This window comes from Neomonachus schauinslandi, chromosome 15 (genome assembly GCF_002201575.2).
Source record: "Neomonachus schauinslandi chromosome 15, ASM220157v2, whole genome shotgun sequence".
Lineage (NCBI taxonomy): Eukaryota > Metazoa > Chordata > Mammalia > Carnivora > Phocidae > Neomonachus > Neomonachus schauinslandi.
In genome coordinates, this window is record NC_058417.1 from 10,285,110 (window position 1) to 10,299,265 (window position 14,156).

Consider the following 14,156-nt stretch of genomic DNA (forward strand, 5'->3'; position numbering starts at 1 on the left):
GGGCTGGTTTCCCGTTAGCCGGAGACTTTCTCAAACTCGGGGTGGGGGGGTGGGGGTGGGGGGGTATCACATTTCCCAGCATTGGTTCCTCAACACGCGGACGAGCCCCGTACCACCTTGCCTTTCTGGGGTTAGATAGGCGGGTGGGAAAGAGGGTTGGACGCTTCATTTTTCAATCCAAGTAAACATGAATGCTGGTTCAAAAATGTTTCAAAGCTCTTGCTGTTCCGCAAATAGGGTCCCACGAGGTTGTCGAATCTAAAGAATTTGGAAGAGCACCTAGGGAGTGGAAATGATCAAACGGGTTTTGGTAGTCCTGGTTGTTGGCAAGGGCCCTGTTAAAAGTGGGCTGGTTTTGTTGCTTATCAGAGTAATAAAAACTACTTTATTATGGGAATAACTGGAAACTCGACAAAAAGTGATTAAAACAGGGCCAAATCTCGCCAAGCTATCAAATACCACCTTCCAGTTTATTATCCGCATTTCTCCATAACTTTAAAGTGGTTGTAAACTTTGTCCCTTGTTTCATTTCATGCTAGTTACTATGTGGTCTTCGTATTTATTATTTTTAGTGGCTGTCTTGTAGGACATTAGCTTGTAATTTATGAAATCATTTTCCTATTGTTGGAGATTCAGATTCTTTTCCATTTTCCCCCCAGTGTTTATGAATTTGCTAAAAACACCTTTGTGCTTATAGATTATGTTTCTATAAAATAATTTCCCGGAGTAACACTGTTTTTCCTTTTCAGAAAACTGATTGGGAGGTAGCTATTAAAAGTATTAATAAAAAGAACTTGTCAAAATCACAAATACTGCTTGGGAAGGAAATTAAGATCTTAAAGGTATGTTTCTTTATGTGATATTTCATACTGGGTTAAAACTTACTCTAAATAAATGCATGATGACATCTTTTGTAATTTTGGTCCCTGGAGCCAAGTGTGAGAATTTTCACCTGTTGCTCTCATTTTTGCATGCTCAGTTTTTTGAGACATTTGAGTACTCGGAAGCTATTTTTAAGAATAGGTGTTTGTGGCTGGTGGGCTTAGAGGGATTCTGTGAAGACTGATTTTAGCTTCTAATTTCTTCTTTTCCTTGGTTATTGTGTTACTGTTTGAGAAGAGGCACACCCTTCTTATCCGTTATTTAGCTCTTCTCTTGATCCCTTTCACGTGACACTTAAGTATTTGGGGGGGACTGGGGGCAGATGGAACCTCTCTTCCTTGTAAATTAAAAACAAATTATTTACCTTGGAAGTGGTCTTTTTAGATCACTCACAAGCACTGTTACCCAAGTGAGGTCCTTTGGGGGAAAAATGGTTGCCTAGTCAAATGCGTATGGAAAATCCTGTTTACTGCATACTTCTTGGAGAGTCGCAAAGCCCTTTGCTCGGCAAAGAAAAATCTGAAAAATTGCGCAATGAAGAAACTGGCTTAGGTGTATTTAACTCAGTGTTCCCCAAGCTAATGTGAACGTAGAGCTCTCACCTCACACCAGCTTTCATCAAAACTACTTCTCTGTGGAGAGCTCTTTGGTAAGAATTACAGCTCTTTGAGCTAAGAATTATGCTTCGTTTTCTTTCAGGCAAATAACGTGCTCTTTAAAAGCACTTTGGAATTTCATGCCTTTATTGCTGTTAGAACTGTATATTGAATTTGAAAAGACTCCCAGAGAGTCTGTGGTCATACTAACTGTGACATTTATTTTGTAAATGAGAGTACTCACCTTGTTAAGAGTCTAAAAAATGATCCTGGTGAAAAAACATTTAGGGCTCAGGTAAAGTTTGATCAGGCACATTTCCTCTTATTCTTTTGTAGATTGAATTGTTCTAATCTAGTAATGGAAGTGTAGTATATAGAAAGAGTATATAGTACGTGTATGTGTGTGTATACTTAAGTTAATATTTATTTGCATGTTGAAATATATTTATTAGAGCGATCACAAATATTTTAAATTCTCAATTTCCTTAACAGGAACTTCAGCATGAAAATATTGTAGCACTCTATGATGTTCAGGTACCTTATTATTAATATTATTTTTTAATTTGCATGTCAGTAAGGAACTCTGCTATTTCATACAAATTTAAGTGAATTGTAATAGAAATAGAAAATTGCCTTATTCTTGTTGGAAAGGTGTATAGTTTGAGTTACATGTTTATTAATAAAAAATTACTTCAAGTAGGGGCGCCTGGGTGGCTCAGTCGGTTAAGCATCTGCCTTCGGCTCAGGTCATGATCCCAGGGTCCTGGGATCGAGCCCCATGTTGGGCTCCCTGCTCAGCAGAGGAGTCTGCTTCTCCCTGTTCCTCTCCCTCTGCCCCTGCTCATGTATTCTCTCTCACTCACTCTCTCAAATAAAATCTTTAAAAAAAATTGTTTAAAGTAGCATAGAGGGATAGGGGGAAATAATGTGCTGCGTGAGTACAGTTATAGTTATACTAGAGGAGTAGTGTTATTTTAGGTCAAGTAGAGGAATGTTGATGCCAGATCTAGCATTTTTTTTTTTTTTTTTTTCCCCTAGCGTTTCTGTCGTAAATGTGGAAAGGACTGTTGTGGGCTATTAAAAAATCAGAGCTTTTTTCTTACTGCAAAAGTAACATTTGCTAATTGTAGATGTATTAGAAAAAAATAAAAACAAAGAAAGCATGCATATTCATCACACTGATACAGCTGTGATTATTACCATGGCATACAGTAGAGTTGAATTTTATTTGGAGGTGGGAAGGCAAGGTTCTGAAGTTCTCTTCTAAGGCAACATTTCTCCTAGGAAGTCCTTTTAAAAAGCCTGATTTTGGAGAAAATTAGTATTTGGGGGAGGGGCAGAGCACGAGAGTAAGTAGTTGGCTTATATTTAGGGGCAATATTGTGTTTTAAATTCTAGAACCACTCTTTTGTCTAGTGTGGTATCCACTGCGTGAGAGCCACGGTGATCTGAGATCTAAGGAGGGGGCAGCAGACTCAGCTTCTCCCTAGAGTATCACTCCAAAGCAGACTAGGGTGCATGATTTATGGTATTTCCTTCTTTTGTTTTTCTTAGTCTGGACAGTTGAATTCCAGTAAAGTAAATGGACATGTTACATAAGTCTGCTGTATGTGTTTCTAGCTAAAACCTTTTTTTTTTTTTTAGGATTTTATTTATTTATTTGACAGAGACACAGTGAGAGAGGGAACACAAGCAGGGGGAGTGGGAGAGGGAGAAGCAGACTTCCCACAGAGCAGGGAGCCCAATGCAGGGCGATGAGGGGCTCGATCCCAGGACCCTGGAATCATGATCCGAACCAAAGGTAGACGCTTAATGACTGAGCCACCCAGGCGCCCCGCTAAAATCTTTTCTGTACACACTTCCATTACTCGAATTCATTTGTAAGGTTTTGAGTGGCTCCATGTGCCAGGCATTGTTCTAAGGGCTAGGAATAAAGCAGTGAGTAAAACAAAGTCCTTGCTTTCAGTGTGCTTAATTTTAGTGGGGTGAGACAAAATGGACTGTTCTTCTTGTGCTTCTTTTTTGTATGTAGTGATTTTTCATGTAGTCATATCATACTACAAAGTATTTAACTCAACCCACATTACAAGATGTTTCATTTTTTTCCATTATAGAAAAGTGCTATGAGGATAATATATAAATTCTGAACATAGCTTGGATTATTTTCATTCAATTTCTAGCATTGGAATTACGAGGGCAAATAAATAGCACACACAGTTTTAAAGTTTTTGATTGTAGAGTGTCATTGCTCTCCCAAAAAATTGCAATTTAAATTTCATGTGCAGACTATGTGAGTGCTGTGGGGTGTATTTTGTTACCTGTTTAAATGGGTGTAACTCATTCCTTCATCCAAGAAATTCAAAGCAGCATAGAAAGAAAGGGGAAAAAACTTTAAAGTCAAAACTAAACTTATCTCACCATCCCTGGTTGAAATGTTGATTCTCCTCAGAGCTGTTTGTGTAGTTTGTCTTAGTCTCTGGAGACAGAGGGCACCAAGTGGTACAAGTCAGTGCCTGGTACAAAAATTGTTAAATAATATTAACTATTAATTTCCCATTTTTTGAGAAGCACAGAAAACCCTGTCAATTGCAGAGTAGATTTTGCTTTCAGAAAACAGAAAGTATACTTAGATTTCATTTTATTAGAAAAATATTTTTAAGTACTAGCTTTGGTTGTAGAGTGAGATATTTAGGAGGAACATGTGCTCAAAAACCGGAATTATCAAACAATCAAGAATTTCAAGGTGACTGCATTAAAATGTTTATATTTTGTGCATTGTGTACTACTGGAAATACATAAATTTAAGAGATACCAGTCAAATAAATACACTCTCAAGCATTTGACTAATGAGTAGAGTCTTGATCTAATATTTTAGATTTGCTTCCTTAATTTTAATTGTTTACTGTATATTTGTAGAGACACTATAGTATTTTATCAATTTGAAATGAACATCATTTTTCCTGGCCATCAGTTTTGGAAATCTGTCTAAAGTGTATGGATACACTTTTATAAATTGAGAACTTTTGACCCTGTAAAAAATCAGGTTTCAGTTTAGATGACACCTAAACATACTTTCCCTAATTAAAAAATTACCATGTTCTCATAGTTAAAATAATCATTGTGAACATTAATAAATTTAAAAAGAAATAGCAATTTTCAGAGATAACCACTGTTACATTTGTTTTAGAGTTTTCAAAAAATATATATATATACGCAGCTATAATCATTTATATTTAGATTTTTAAGCTTTTCATTGTGAGGGACTTAATAATAGTATTTTTACGTTAGTGCACTTGTTTTATTAGACTTAGTATATCTTGGATACCTTTTCATGTCAACGTAGTACTATAGGGCCAAATAATAATTTACTTAAAACCCAATTATGGCCATTTGGGTTCTTATTTTCCCCTGTTAGAAACAGTGCTGCAGGGAAAGCTGTGTACATATCTTTGCTTATTTGAATGAGTGTCCCTGTAGAATAAAATCCTTGTCGTGGAATTGTCTGGTCGAAGATATTAGCATGTTGCCTTGCAGAAGGTTGTACCAATTTATTTTGATATAATGACCTTTTTTTTTTTCTTAAATCCTTAGTGCATTGACCATCTTCATGTTTTATTTGCCTTTTTGTATTTCTTCTGTAACTTTCCTGTTGGCGTTCTGTGATGTGGTGTTGTGTTCATTGTTCCTACTGATTCCTTTGTAATTAGTATTCCTTGGACCAGTTAAGAAGAAAATACAGGAGTATAGTGGTGAACAAAATAGAAATGGTCCTTGCTCTCGTGCAGCTCCCACATATTGGGGAAGAGGATATGAAGCAAATAGCTACTTGTTCTAGTGTGCACAGTGCCGTGAGGAAGAAGAGGAGTTGAAGACCTTTGAGAGGAAAGCGTATGGGGGTGAGGGGAGTAGGGCTCCCCACTTTGTGGGCTGGGGAAGACTTGGTGAACAAATGGTGTTTAAGCTGACTTGATGGAACAGTGGGAGATGGCCAGGCTTGGGTGGGTGGGAGAAGAGCAGGTAAGCACCCCAAGCAGAGGAAGTCGTCTGTGTAGAGCAGACAGGAGGGATGAGAGCTTGAGGAGCTGGGAGAAGCCCGGACCGGGGATGGGAGTGCAGGGGTGAGGGGAGGGTGTGGTAGATGATGCTGGCATTGATGTCGGCAGGGGCCACATGCAGTCTTGATTCTGAGGGCAGCGCTGTGCCCTTGAAGAGTTTTAAGAGCAGGAGAGTGATATCATGTGTGTTTCTCACAAGATACCTATCTTTGACCCTACTGGGCATGAGATAAGTATTGTCAGTTAGGAATCCTTCACCTGCATTATTTGTCAGTTGTCTGGATAAATAAACACCACCAGGTAATTTTTAGTGTTGTGAGAAAAAAGATGATTCATTTAATAAAATGGTGCTGGCAAAACTGAGATACCTGAGAAAAAATAAAGTTGGATCCCTATTCTCATCATTTTCCACAGTAATTTCCAAATGAATGAAAGGCTTAAGTATATAAAATAAAGTCTTAGAATAATATATTTTTTTAAGATTTTATTTATTTTTTTGAGAGACACAGAGAGAGAGAGAGGGCACAAGTGGGGAGGAGGGGAGAGGGAGGAGGGGAGAAGGAGAAGCAGGCTCCCCACTGAGCAGGGAGCCTGAGGCCAGACTCAATCCCAGGACCCCGAGATCATGACCTGAGCCAAGGGCAGACGCTTAACCAACTGAGCCACCCAGCGCCCTAAGAATCTTAGAATAATATTTAGATGACTATATATAATTCAAGAGTTGGAAAGGTATTTTAAATCAAGAAACTCAGAAGCTATAGAAGTAGGGACATGTAAAATTTTTAAAATCTTGCTTTATGGCAAATAGTACCATGAACAAATAGAAAGCCATAAAAAGGAACAAACTTGATACCTGCCACAGCATATGAATTTTAAACATTATGTTTGTGTTTAAATGCCCCGATTGGGTGGGGGCCCGTGGTGTGGGCCCTGAAAGAATTCACTCAGGGCAGAACAAAGGAGAGAGCAGTTTATTGAACGCACCCCGAGGGAACAGCGGGCAGGGCAGCAAAGGAGAGACTGTCTTCTTCTTCGGAGGCAGTGGTGGGGACTGTAGTTATAATGCAGAGTGAAGAGGTAGGGGGACATACGGAATTCTCCCCTTTTTGGTAACTGTACGTGGTTGTAAGTAGCTCATTGGTCAGTTAGGGTCTGTGGCCGTTTTTCCACGTGGGTCGCTTAAGGAGCCTATTTGCATTCAGCTCGATGGTCACTGTGGGCCTTTTGCTTTGCTCAAGTTTCCATCGCTCAAGCCTGTTGCCTAAAAGCGGCCTCTACAGTGTTGAGAATAAGAAGCCAGCCATATACAGCTATTGTATGATTCTGTTTTTTGTGAGTTCCAAGAAGAGGCAGGACTGAGGGAGGGTGGTAGAAGTCAGGGAAGGCACAGTAGAGGGTGCCTGTGGGGAGGTGGGAAGGGCAGAGGGGATGAACGAACATTCTGGCATGATGGAAATGATCTGTATTTTGACTGGAAGGGTAGTTAATGGGTCTGTGCATTTGTCACAACACACTGAAATGTACACCTCAGTCTGTGTATGTTAATGTACATTGTACCATAATAAAATTTTTTTTAAAAAAGTACAACACAACAGATAACAGGCTAATATCTCAAACATATACATCCTCTCACAAATTGGTAAGGAAACGATAACCTAAAGAGACAGTAAGCAAAGGATATAAATTGTTGGTTCTCATAAGAGAAATAAAGAGGCGCCTGGGTGGCTCAGTCATTAAGCGTCTGCCTTCGGCTCAGGTCATGGTCCCGGGGTCCTGGGATCGAGCCCCGCATCTGGCTCCCTGCTCAGCGGGAAGCCTGCTTCTCCCTCTGCCACTCCCCCTGCTTGTGTTCCCTCTCTCGCTGTGTCTCTCTCTGTCAAATAAATAAATAAATAAAATTTTAAAAAATGGCTAATGTATGAAATGATATTCATGAACAAGTAGTCAGGGAAATGTACATTAAAGTAACAGTGAGATGTCACTTCTCACGCATCCCTTTGGCAAAATTAAAAAGTGCCTCAATTCTTACTGGTGGAATTTGGGAGGAGGTGTAAAATATTCTCATGGATCACTGGTAGAAATGTGAATTGTTAGAACATTTTTGGTATGCTGTCGGACAATATTTTGCTTCTACACCCTGTAAGAATATTCTTAACATTGCAGCCAGAATAATCCTGGTGATGTAAGTCAGGGCTTGTTGGTCCTGTGCTCGGACTCGGACTCTGCAGTGGCTCCCCATTTTTATCAGAGTAAAAGCCAAAGTCCTTATTTGCACAGCATGACCCTATTATCTCTGACCCGGTCTCCTGTTTCTCTGTGCTTGCTGCTTCGCTCCATCCACCTGGGCCTCCTGCATGGTCCCCGTAGCAGTCCATTCTCAGGGCCCTCTTCTTCCTTTTCCCTAAGACCCTTCTTCCCAGATACACCATATATAGTTATTTCCCTGTCTCTGTGGTATATATAGATATATTCCCAACCTTCTTGAGGTCTTTACTCAAGCATTATGTTTTCAACAAATACATTTTAGCTTTCTTTAGCCACCCTCGGTGGAATTACAATCCCCTCCCCAGCACTATCTCCCTCCCTTACTTATTTTTCAAAGCACATATCACCCTCTAACATTGTTTGTATACTCAATTCTTTTGTTTGGTGTCTCTCCCTAACTCTTAACTCTTAGAACCGAAGCTTAACGAGAATAGGGCATTTAACTGTGCTTGCTTACAGCTGTATCCTCAGTACCTAGAACGGTGTCTTATATGTAGTGGGCAGTTAAAAAATATTTGAATGAAGAGAAATATCTGTTGCCATTAGAAATACACACCTTGGGGCGCCTGGGTGGCTCAGTCGTTAAGCGTCTGCCTTTGGCTCAGGTCATGATCCCAGGGTCCTGGGATCGAGCCCCACATCGGGCTCCCTGCTTCGCGGGAGGCCTGCTTCTCCCTCTCCTATTCCCCCCTGCTTGTGTTCCCTCTCTTGCTATGTCTCTCTCTGTCAAATAAATAAATAAAATCTTAAAAAAAAAAAAAGTACACACCTTTTACTAGGAGAAAGTTATGAAAAGATACATACCAGCTGGAAATACTATTCGGAGGAGTGGAGATAAGCAAAAAGGTGGAAATGGATTGTGTTAAAATGTACAAAAATGCAAATATATGCTCCATTTGCATGTGAGTGTATGTATAAATAGGTGCATGAAAGCAGAAACCATCATGTCGGTCCCAGATGGTGACATTAAGGTGATTTTTTACTTCTTTCAAATGTTATGTATCTAAAGGTTTTGCAATAAAATTGAGGAAAAAAAGCAATTTTCTTTTTTTGTGGGGGAGTATTCACTTTTGCTTGCTTTCTTTCTGCAGTCCTTGGGCAGTCTTCTGGTTATGAATTTGCATTCCAGGTCCTTTAATGCCAATGAGGGAGTATGTACTTCTGAGTATTAGATTTAACCATTATGGTTAGAAAAAGGAATATTCTCCATCATAAATCAGTGAGCATAGACGTTTATTAAAGTATGTAAAACATTGGCTACTCTGGAGGATGGGCGAGGGTGGATATGGGGCCACCATGGAGGAGGAGTCTGGGTGGCAACGTTGGCACCACTGGAAATGGAGAGGCCTGGGCAGCTGGGTGAGCCATTTCGGAGATGGGGCTGATAATAGCTGTGTGAGGTAAAGAAGGGGAAATCTGAGTTGACAGCTCTTTGTTGTATGTATTGAAATGTTTTTCCCAGTTTGTCTGTCTTTTTTCGGGGGCAGGGAGGAGGGAGTCTTTGGCATCTCTTTGGTATATGGAAGTTCTTGCATAGTAAAATTTGTCCATCTGTTCTTTAATGGTTTCTAGGTTTCATATTTCAGGATTTCTCCACCTTGAAATTATAAAAATGGCCCTCCCCCATTTTCTTCTAGTATTTGGTTTTTCATATTTATATCTTTGGCCTCTGGAATTTATGTGCGGAGAAATGATATAGGGACTCATCTTATTTTTCAGAAGGGTATGCCAGACTTTTACCTGTTGTTGAGTACAACTGCAGAAGAGGGTGATACCTTCTGTGGGACTGTTGCAAAGAGTTAGGCAATTCGCAGAATTATGGGCAAAACAGGTTTAGATTAGGGAGGTACTTTGTTATCACTTTAAGTTTGTAACTGGGGGCCAAGGGTGCAAGAGCACCTGGCTCTGGGGGTCCCGAATGGGCTAGGTTTGACCACTCGCCACTGACAAAATCCAAAGACAGAGAAATGAGTGGTGGTGAAACAAGAAAGGGTTTGTTTTCAGTGAGGCCAACCATGGGAAGACAGCCGAATAACTCTCAAGTACAGTCTCCAAAGTGCTGAAAATACTTCCAGGTTCATATAAGGAAAATGTGGGGCAAAGATTGATGGGTACCTGCAGGTGGGCAGTAAAGGTCAGGTCGATCATTGTCTAGGGGTCAATCACAAGGGCTCTTGCCGGCCTTGGGGCAGTCCCTATTACTCCTTTGCCCTCTGGATCTTTTGCCTGAGGTAAGAGATCAGCTGGAAAGAAGAACTTAATCAATTAGAAAGTACACACTGAGGTCAGAGTGGGGGTAGTTGGCATCCTCTTTCAGGTTTGACAGCTCAGTGTTATATTCCAGTGTGTGTTTTTTCCAACACCACCAAGTCATCAGCTCAGTTTTAACACTGTCTACCTGGAGTTAGCATCAGATCCAACAGGTTAAGGACTTTGCTCTATAAGACTGCACCCCTGCCCTGCACCCCCCCGCCCCCAATTTTAGGCACCAGTCACAAGTCCAGGTTGTCACCTGTGTCTCTGACCAACCAGCTGTAGATCAGAGGTACCAGCAACCTCCTCCGAAACATTTCACTTACTAGATTATTGGTTTATTTTAAAAGGGTATAAAAGAATATAACTTAGAAACAACCAGATGGAAGAGATGCATAGGGTGAGGTATGTAGGAAAGGTGACCACTCTCTGCACGTCCCTCTGAGCCCCATCTTTTTGGGGTTTTATGGAGGCTGTATTACATAGGTACACTTCATTAAATCATTGGCCGTTGGTGATTTAACTCAATCTCTAGTCCCTCCCCCCTCTCTGGAGGTGGGGTGGGGACGGGTGGGGCTGTAATTTCCAACCCTCTAATTCAACCAGATTCCCCTGGCAATCCAGCCCTGATCCTTAGGTGGCCTGGAGGTTTTTCCGAAGGTCACCTCATTAGCATAACAAAAGACCCCTTGATCTCTGATCCCTTAGGAGGTTAGAAGGATTTTCTTTCTTCTTTTACGAGATAACCGTAGCCTAAGGGGTGGAGAATGAATCAGGAAAAGTAGCAGAGAAATGGGCTTTAGGAGCCCAGACTTTGTCTTCAATCTTTCTTGCTCTTTATTGAATTGTTTTGCTACTTTATCTTTCTCCCCTTCTGATCCTGATATCTGAGTTCTGCTGGAAAGAACACTTAGTCATGCTATCTGATTTTTAAATTCACTTTATCTTTATTGTTTTTTCAAATTACAGAAGGAATAGGCCCTCAGTGGAAAAACAATTTAAATAGTCTAGCAGTATATAAAGTAAAAAAAAAGATGCCCTCTTCTGATGGCTCCCTTTATTTCTTCTTCCAGAAAAAAACCACCGTTGTGCATCCTTCAAAAGACTTTCTTTTTGTTATAAGCACCACTCCCTTGGTAAAGGGCGAGCATAACCCAAGCCTGCTTAAGCAGGATGCTGTGAGGCTGGCTAGTACCATGTAACCCCAAGGAGAATAATTCTGAGGATTGTGTTTAGTTGAACAAATTGTTTATTTCGTCTAAATTTTTGTATACTGGCATAGAGTTCTTCATAATAATACCTTTTTTTCCCCCTTCTTAGGGATTTTCTATCGTATTAAGGAGTTGGAGTAGGGAGATGATAAATTGAAATTCATTGTGTTTAATTTTGTGGATGGAAGTTCCTGGGGAGGAGTTGAGGATGAGGATTTTCTGATTTTAGAAAAGGAGAGCAGATGTGTGTTCGACTTTGGGAAACCCTCCATGGTCTGGCTCACAGGCCTATTGGCCTCGTTCCTCAGCCTTTCTGACCCTGCAAGTATCTCTTCAAGTTCTTCCCTACTGCCCCAGTACCATCGGAGTTTCAGTTTGTCCATATATGGCTTGATTGGTTGTTTTCTCTTTTCTTTTTGCTGGCTCTTGGAGCTAGTGCTCCAGAGCTTCACTTAAAAGATGGGCACTTTTGTAGTGGAGGCCTTTAAAGAGGGGGGTGTTCAAGAGAGAATGATCGAACCTTTGAAGGGTTCTACTGCTTTAAAGGTGGGCAAGAGAAGATTTGCATGAGAAATCAAGGATGTTAAAAGATTTCTTTCCATGTCTTTGTGTGGAGTAAACAGTTTAGCCTTCCCTAAGGAATTTCTAGTTGTCTTTTCAGCAGTTAGGCTGTGTGCTATTATATGATTAAGCAATACTGATTTGAGATGATACTTTTGTACTACGTACTTGGGGAGAAGAAAACTGTGGTTTAATGATATCTCAGTATTTTTAGGGATGATAGGGCATTTTGGTCTGGATTTGATCAGATTAGATGGCCAAACCTAAGACTGATTCACCATAGAGATGATTTAGCTAAATTAGAAATATATTTTTGTCTTTCTTTCTGATAAAAGGAAATAAGTATTTCTTACAAACTTGCTTTTCTAGCCTGCTGGGAGCTGATGGTTCTCTACTTCCTTCCTGCTCATGGGAGTGCTGCTGTTAGGGAAACCAGCTGTGTCTTATGCTTTCAGCTTGGCTCTTCATGCCCGAGCCGTGTGTGGTCCTGCTTGGGCCGGACTGTGGTTCCTGGTTCCCCCGCAGAGAGCAGACATTCTTCTGAACTTCCAAATGCCTCCATGGCGGGGGGGGGGGGGGGGGAACGCTCAAAGAATTGGGCACAGTGTGTTTTAATTTTTTGTCTAGACCTCTGGAGTAATTAAGTGAAGTAAATCATCCCAAGTCACTGAGTTTCTTGCAGAACATAATTCGGGTCTTGACTTGTGGCATCCAGACCCTTGGCAAACACCGTGGACCCACTTTGTGGCAGCCCCCTTGTACTGCTCCACGTTGCACAGAAGTGCTCCAGACTAGAAGTGCTGAGAAGGCAGTTTTTATTTCTAATCTGTGTGACCTGATACTTTATTTATAAAATCCAGTAAAAACAAATTGTTGGGCGCCTGGGTGGCTCAGTTGGTTAAGCGACTGCCTTCAGCTCGGGTCATGATCCCGGAGTCCTGGGATCGAGTCCCGCGTCGGGCTCCCAGCTTGACGGGGAGCCTGCTTCTCCCTCTGACCCTATCCCCTCTCATGCTGTTTCTCTCTCTTTCTCTCTCTCAAATAAATAAATAAAATCTTTAAAAACAAACAAACAAAAAAACCCAAATTGTTGTAAAAATGAAGTTTAAAAAGGACCTACAAACAGATGTCCAAAGTTTTTATTATTAGGTTTAGCAGACATAAAATTATTTTGTTAAATTGTTTTAAGCCTTTAAAATTTCTTAGGTTTAGTTTCTGTAATGATCTTGTGGGCTAGTACCAAATAATTCACTGATTGGCACTGGTTCTCGAACCACACCCTGAGGCATACTGCCTTACCTCTCCTCCTATCCTCTGAGAGAACTCCTCATTCTTGAATTTAGGATATTAGTGAAGCCAGGTGCTTCTGGGAAGGGCTGTATCTTGAATCACATTTGAACACTGTCTCCAGTTAGGCTATAGGAAGAACAATTTAAAATTTAATTAACATTGTAAAAATTGTTACCGAAGAATCAAGAAGCCAGTCTTTGAATTACGCAAGCAACAGATCTGGAGCTATATGACTCTGAGAGACTTAGTAAAATTTCTGAAATCAGTCCCTTAAAAATAAGTCTGTTGCTAAGATATGTGAGGAAATAAATGTCTTTCCTCTGCCAACAAATCCCCGATAATGTGATTGCCTCCAAATAAACATAAGAATCAGAAAAACAAAAAACTAACCATCCTGGGTCACGTATTCCAGAAATCAGATTGTGCGTTTAGCATTGCTAGATAGGATTATCAAGTCATTGCTCAAATCATAAACTTTTCCAAGTAGAAATGCTTCTCTGAGGACCAGAGAATCCTCCTCCCGCCCCACAAATTTACCATAGCTATGACCAAACAGTGAATCTTTCTTTAGTTCTTTCCATAAACAGAATTGAACGTAATGACTATATTAGTGTCATCAAAACTTGGCTTGCTTTTGAAGTTGGGATGCTTAAATTACTGTGTTGGGGATTTTAAATTTCACTTACTAATAGATTTTGTAATTTAATTTTACTTGTTTAATAATGAACAAGTGCAGTATTTTTATTAACTCTATTTTTTGAATCTGAGCTTCATTCTTTCTCTAAATTCTATTTAATGTTTACTTTTCAGGAATTACCCAACTCTGTCTTTCTGGTGATGGAGGTAGGTAGTGTATGTGCTGTTTAATTTACTTCAAATTCCTTTTGATTAATATGTACTTTACAGTGGACAGTAGATTATTATTTGAAATTTTGAATTAATAAAGTCCATTTAGTGACTTAGATTCTACTTTATAAGTAATATATAATTTAAAAATTTGATACCATAATTCTTATGTTTTCAGACTAGATTTACATTATGTA

At 40.1% G+C, this 14,156-nt stretch overlaps 1 protein-coding gene across 1 annotated transcript in view; it reads left to right on the plus strand.

Moving 5' to 3' along the window:
• ULK2 (unc-51 like autophagy activating kinase 2) overlaps positions 1-14,156 on the plus strand; it is an 81,571-nt gene that overhangs the window by 750 nt on the left and 66,665 nt on the right. The window contains exons 2-4 of the mRNA XM_044921533.1: positions 750-842; positions 1,971-2,012; positions 13,924-13,956. Coding sequence (XP_044777468.1) covers positions 750-842; positions 1,971-2,012; positions 13,924-13,956 — 168 coding nt within the window. The remainder of the gene's footprint in view (positions 1-749; positions 843-1,970; positions 2,013-13,923; positions 13,957-14,156) is intronic.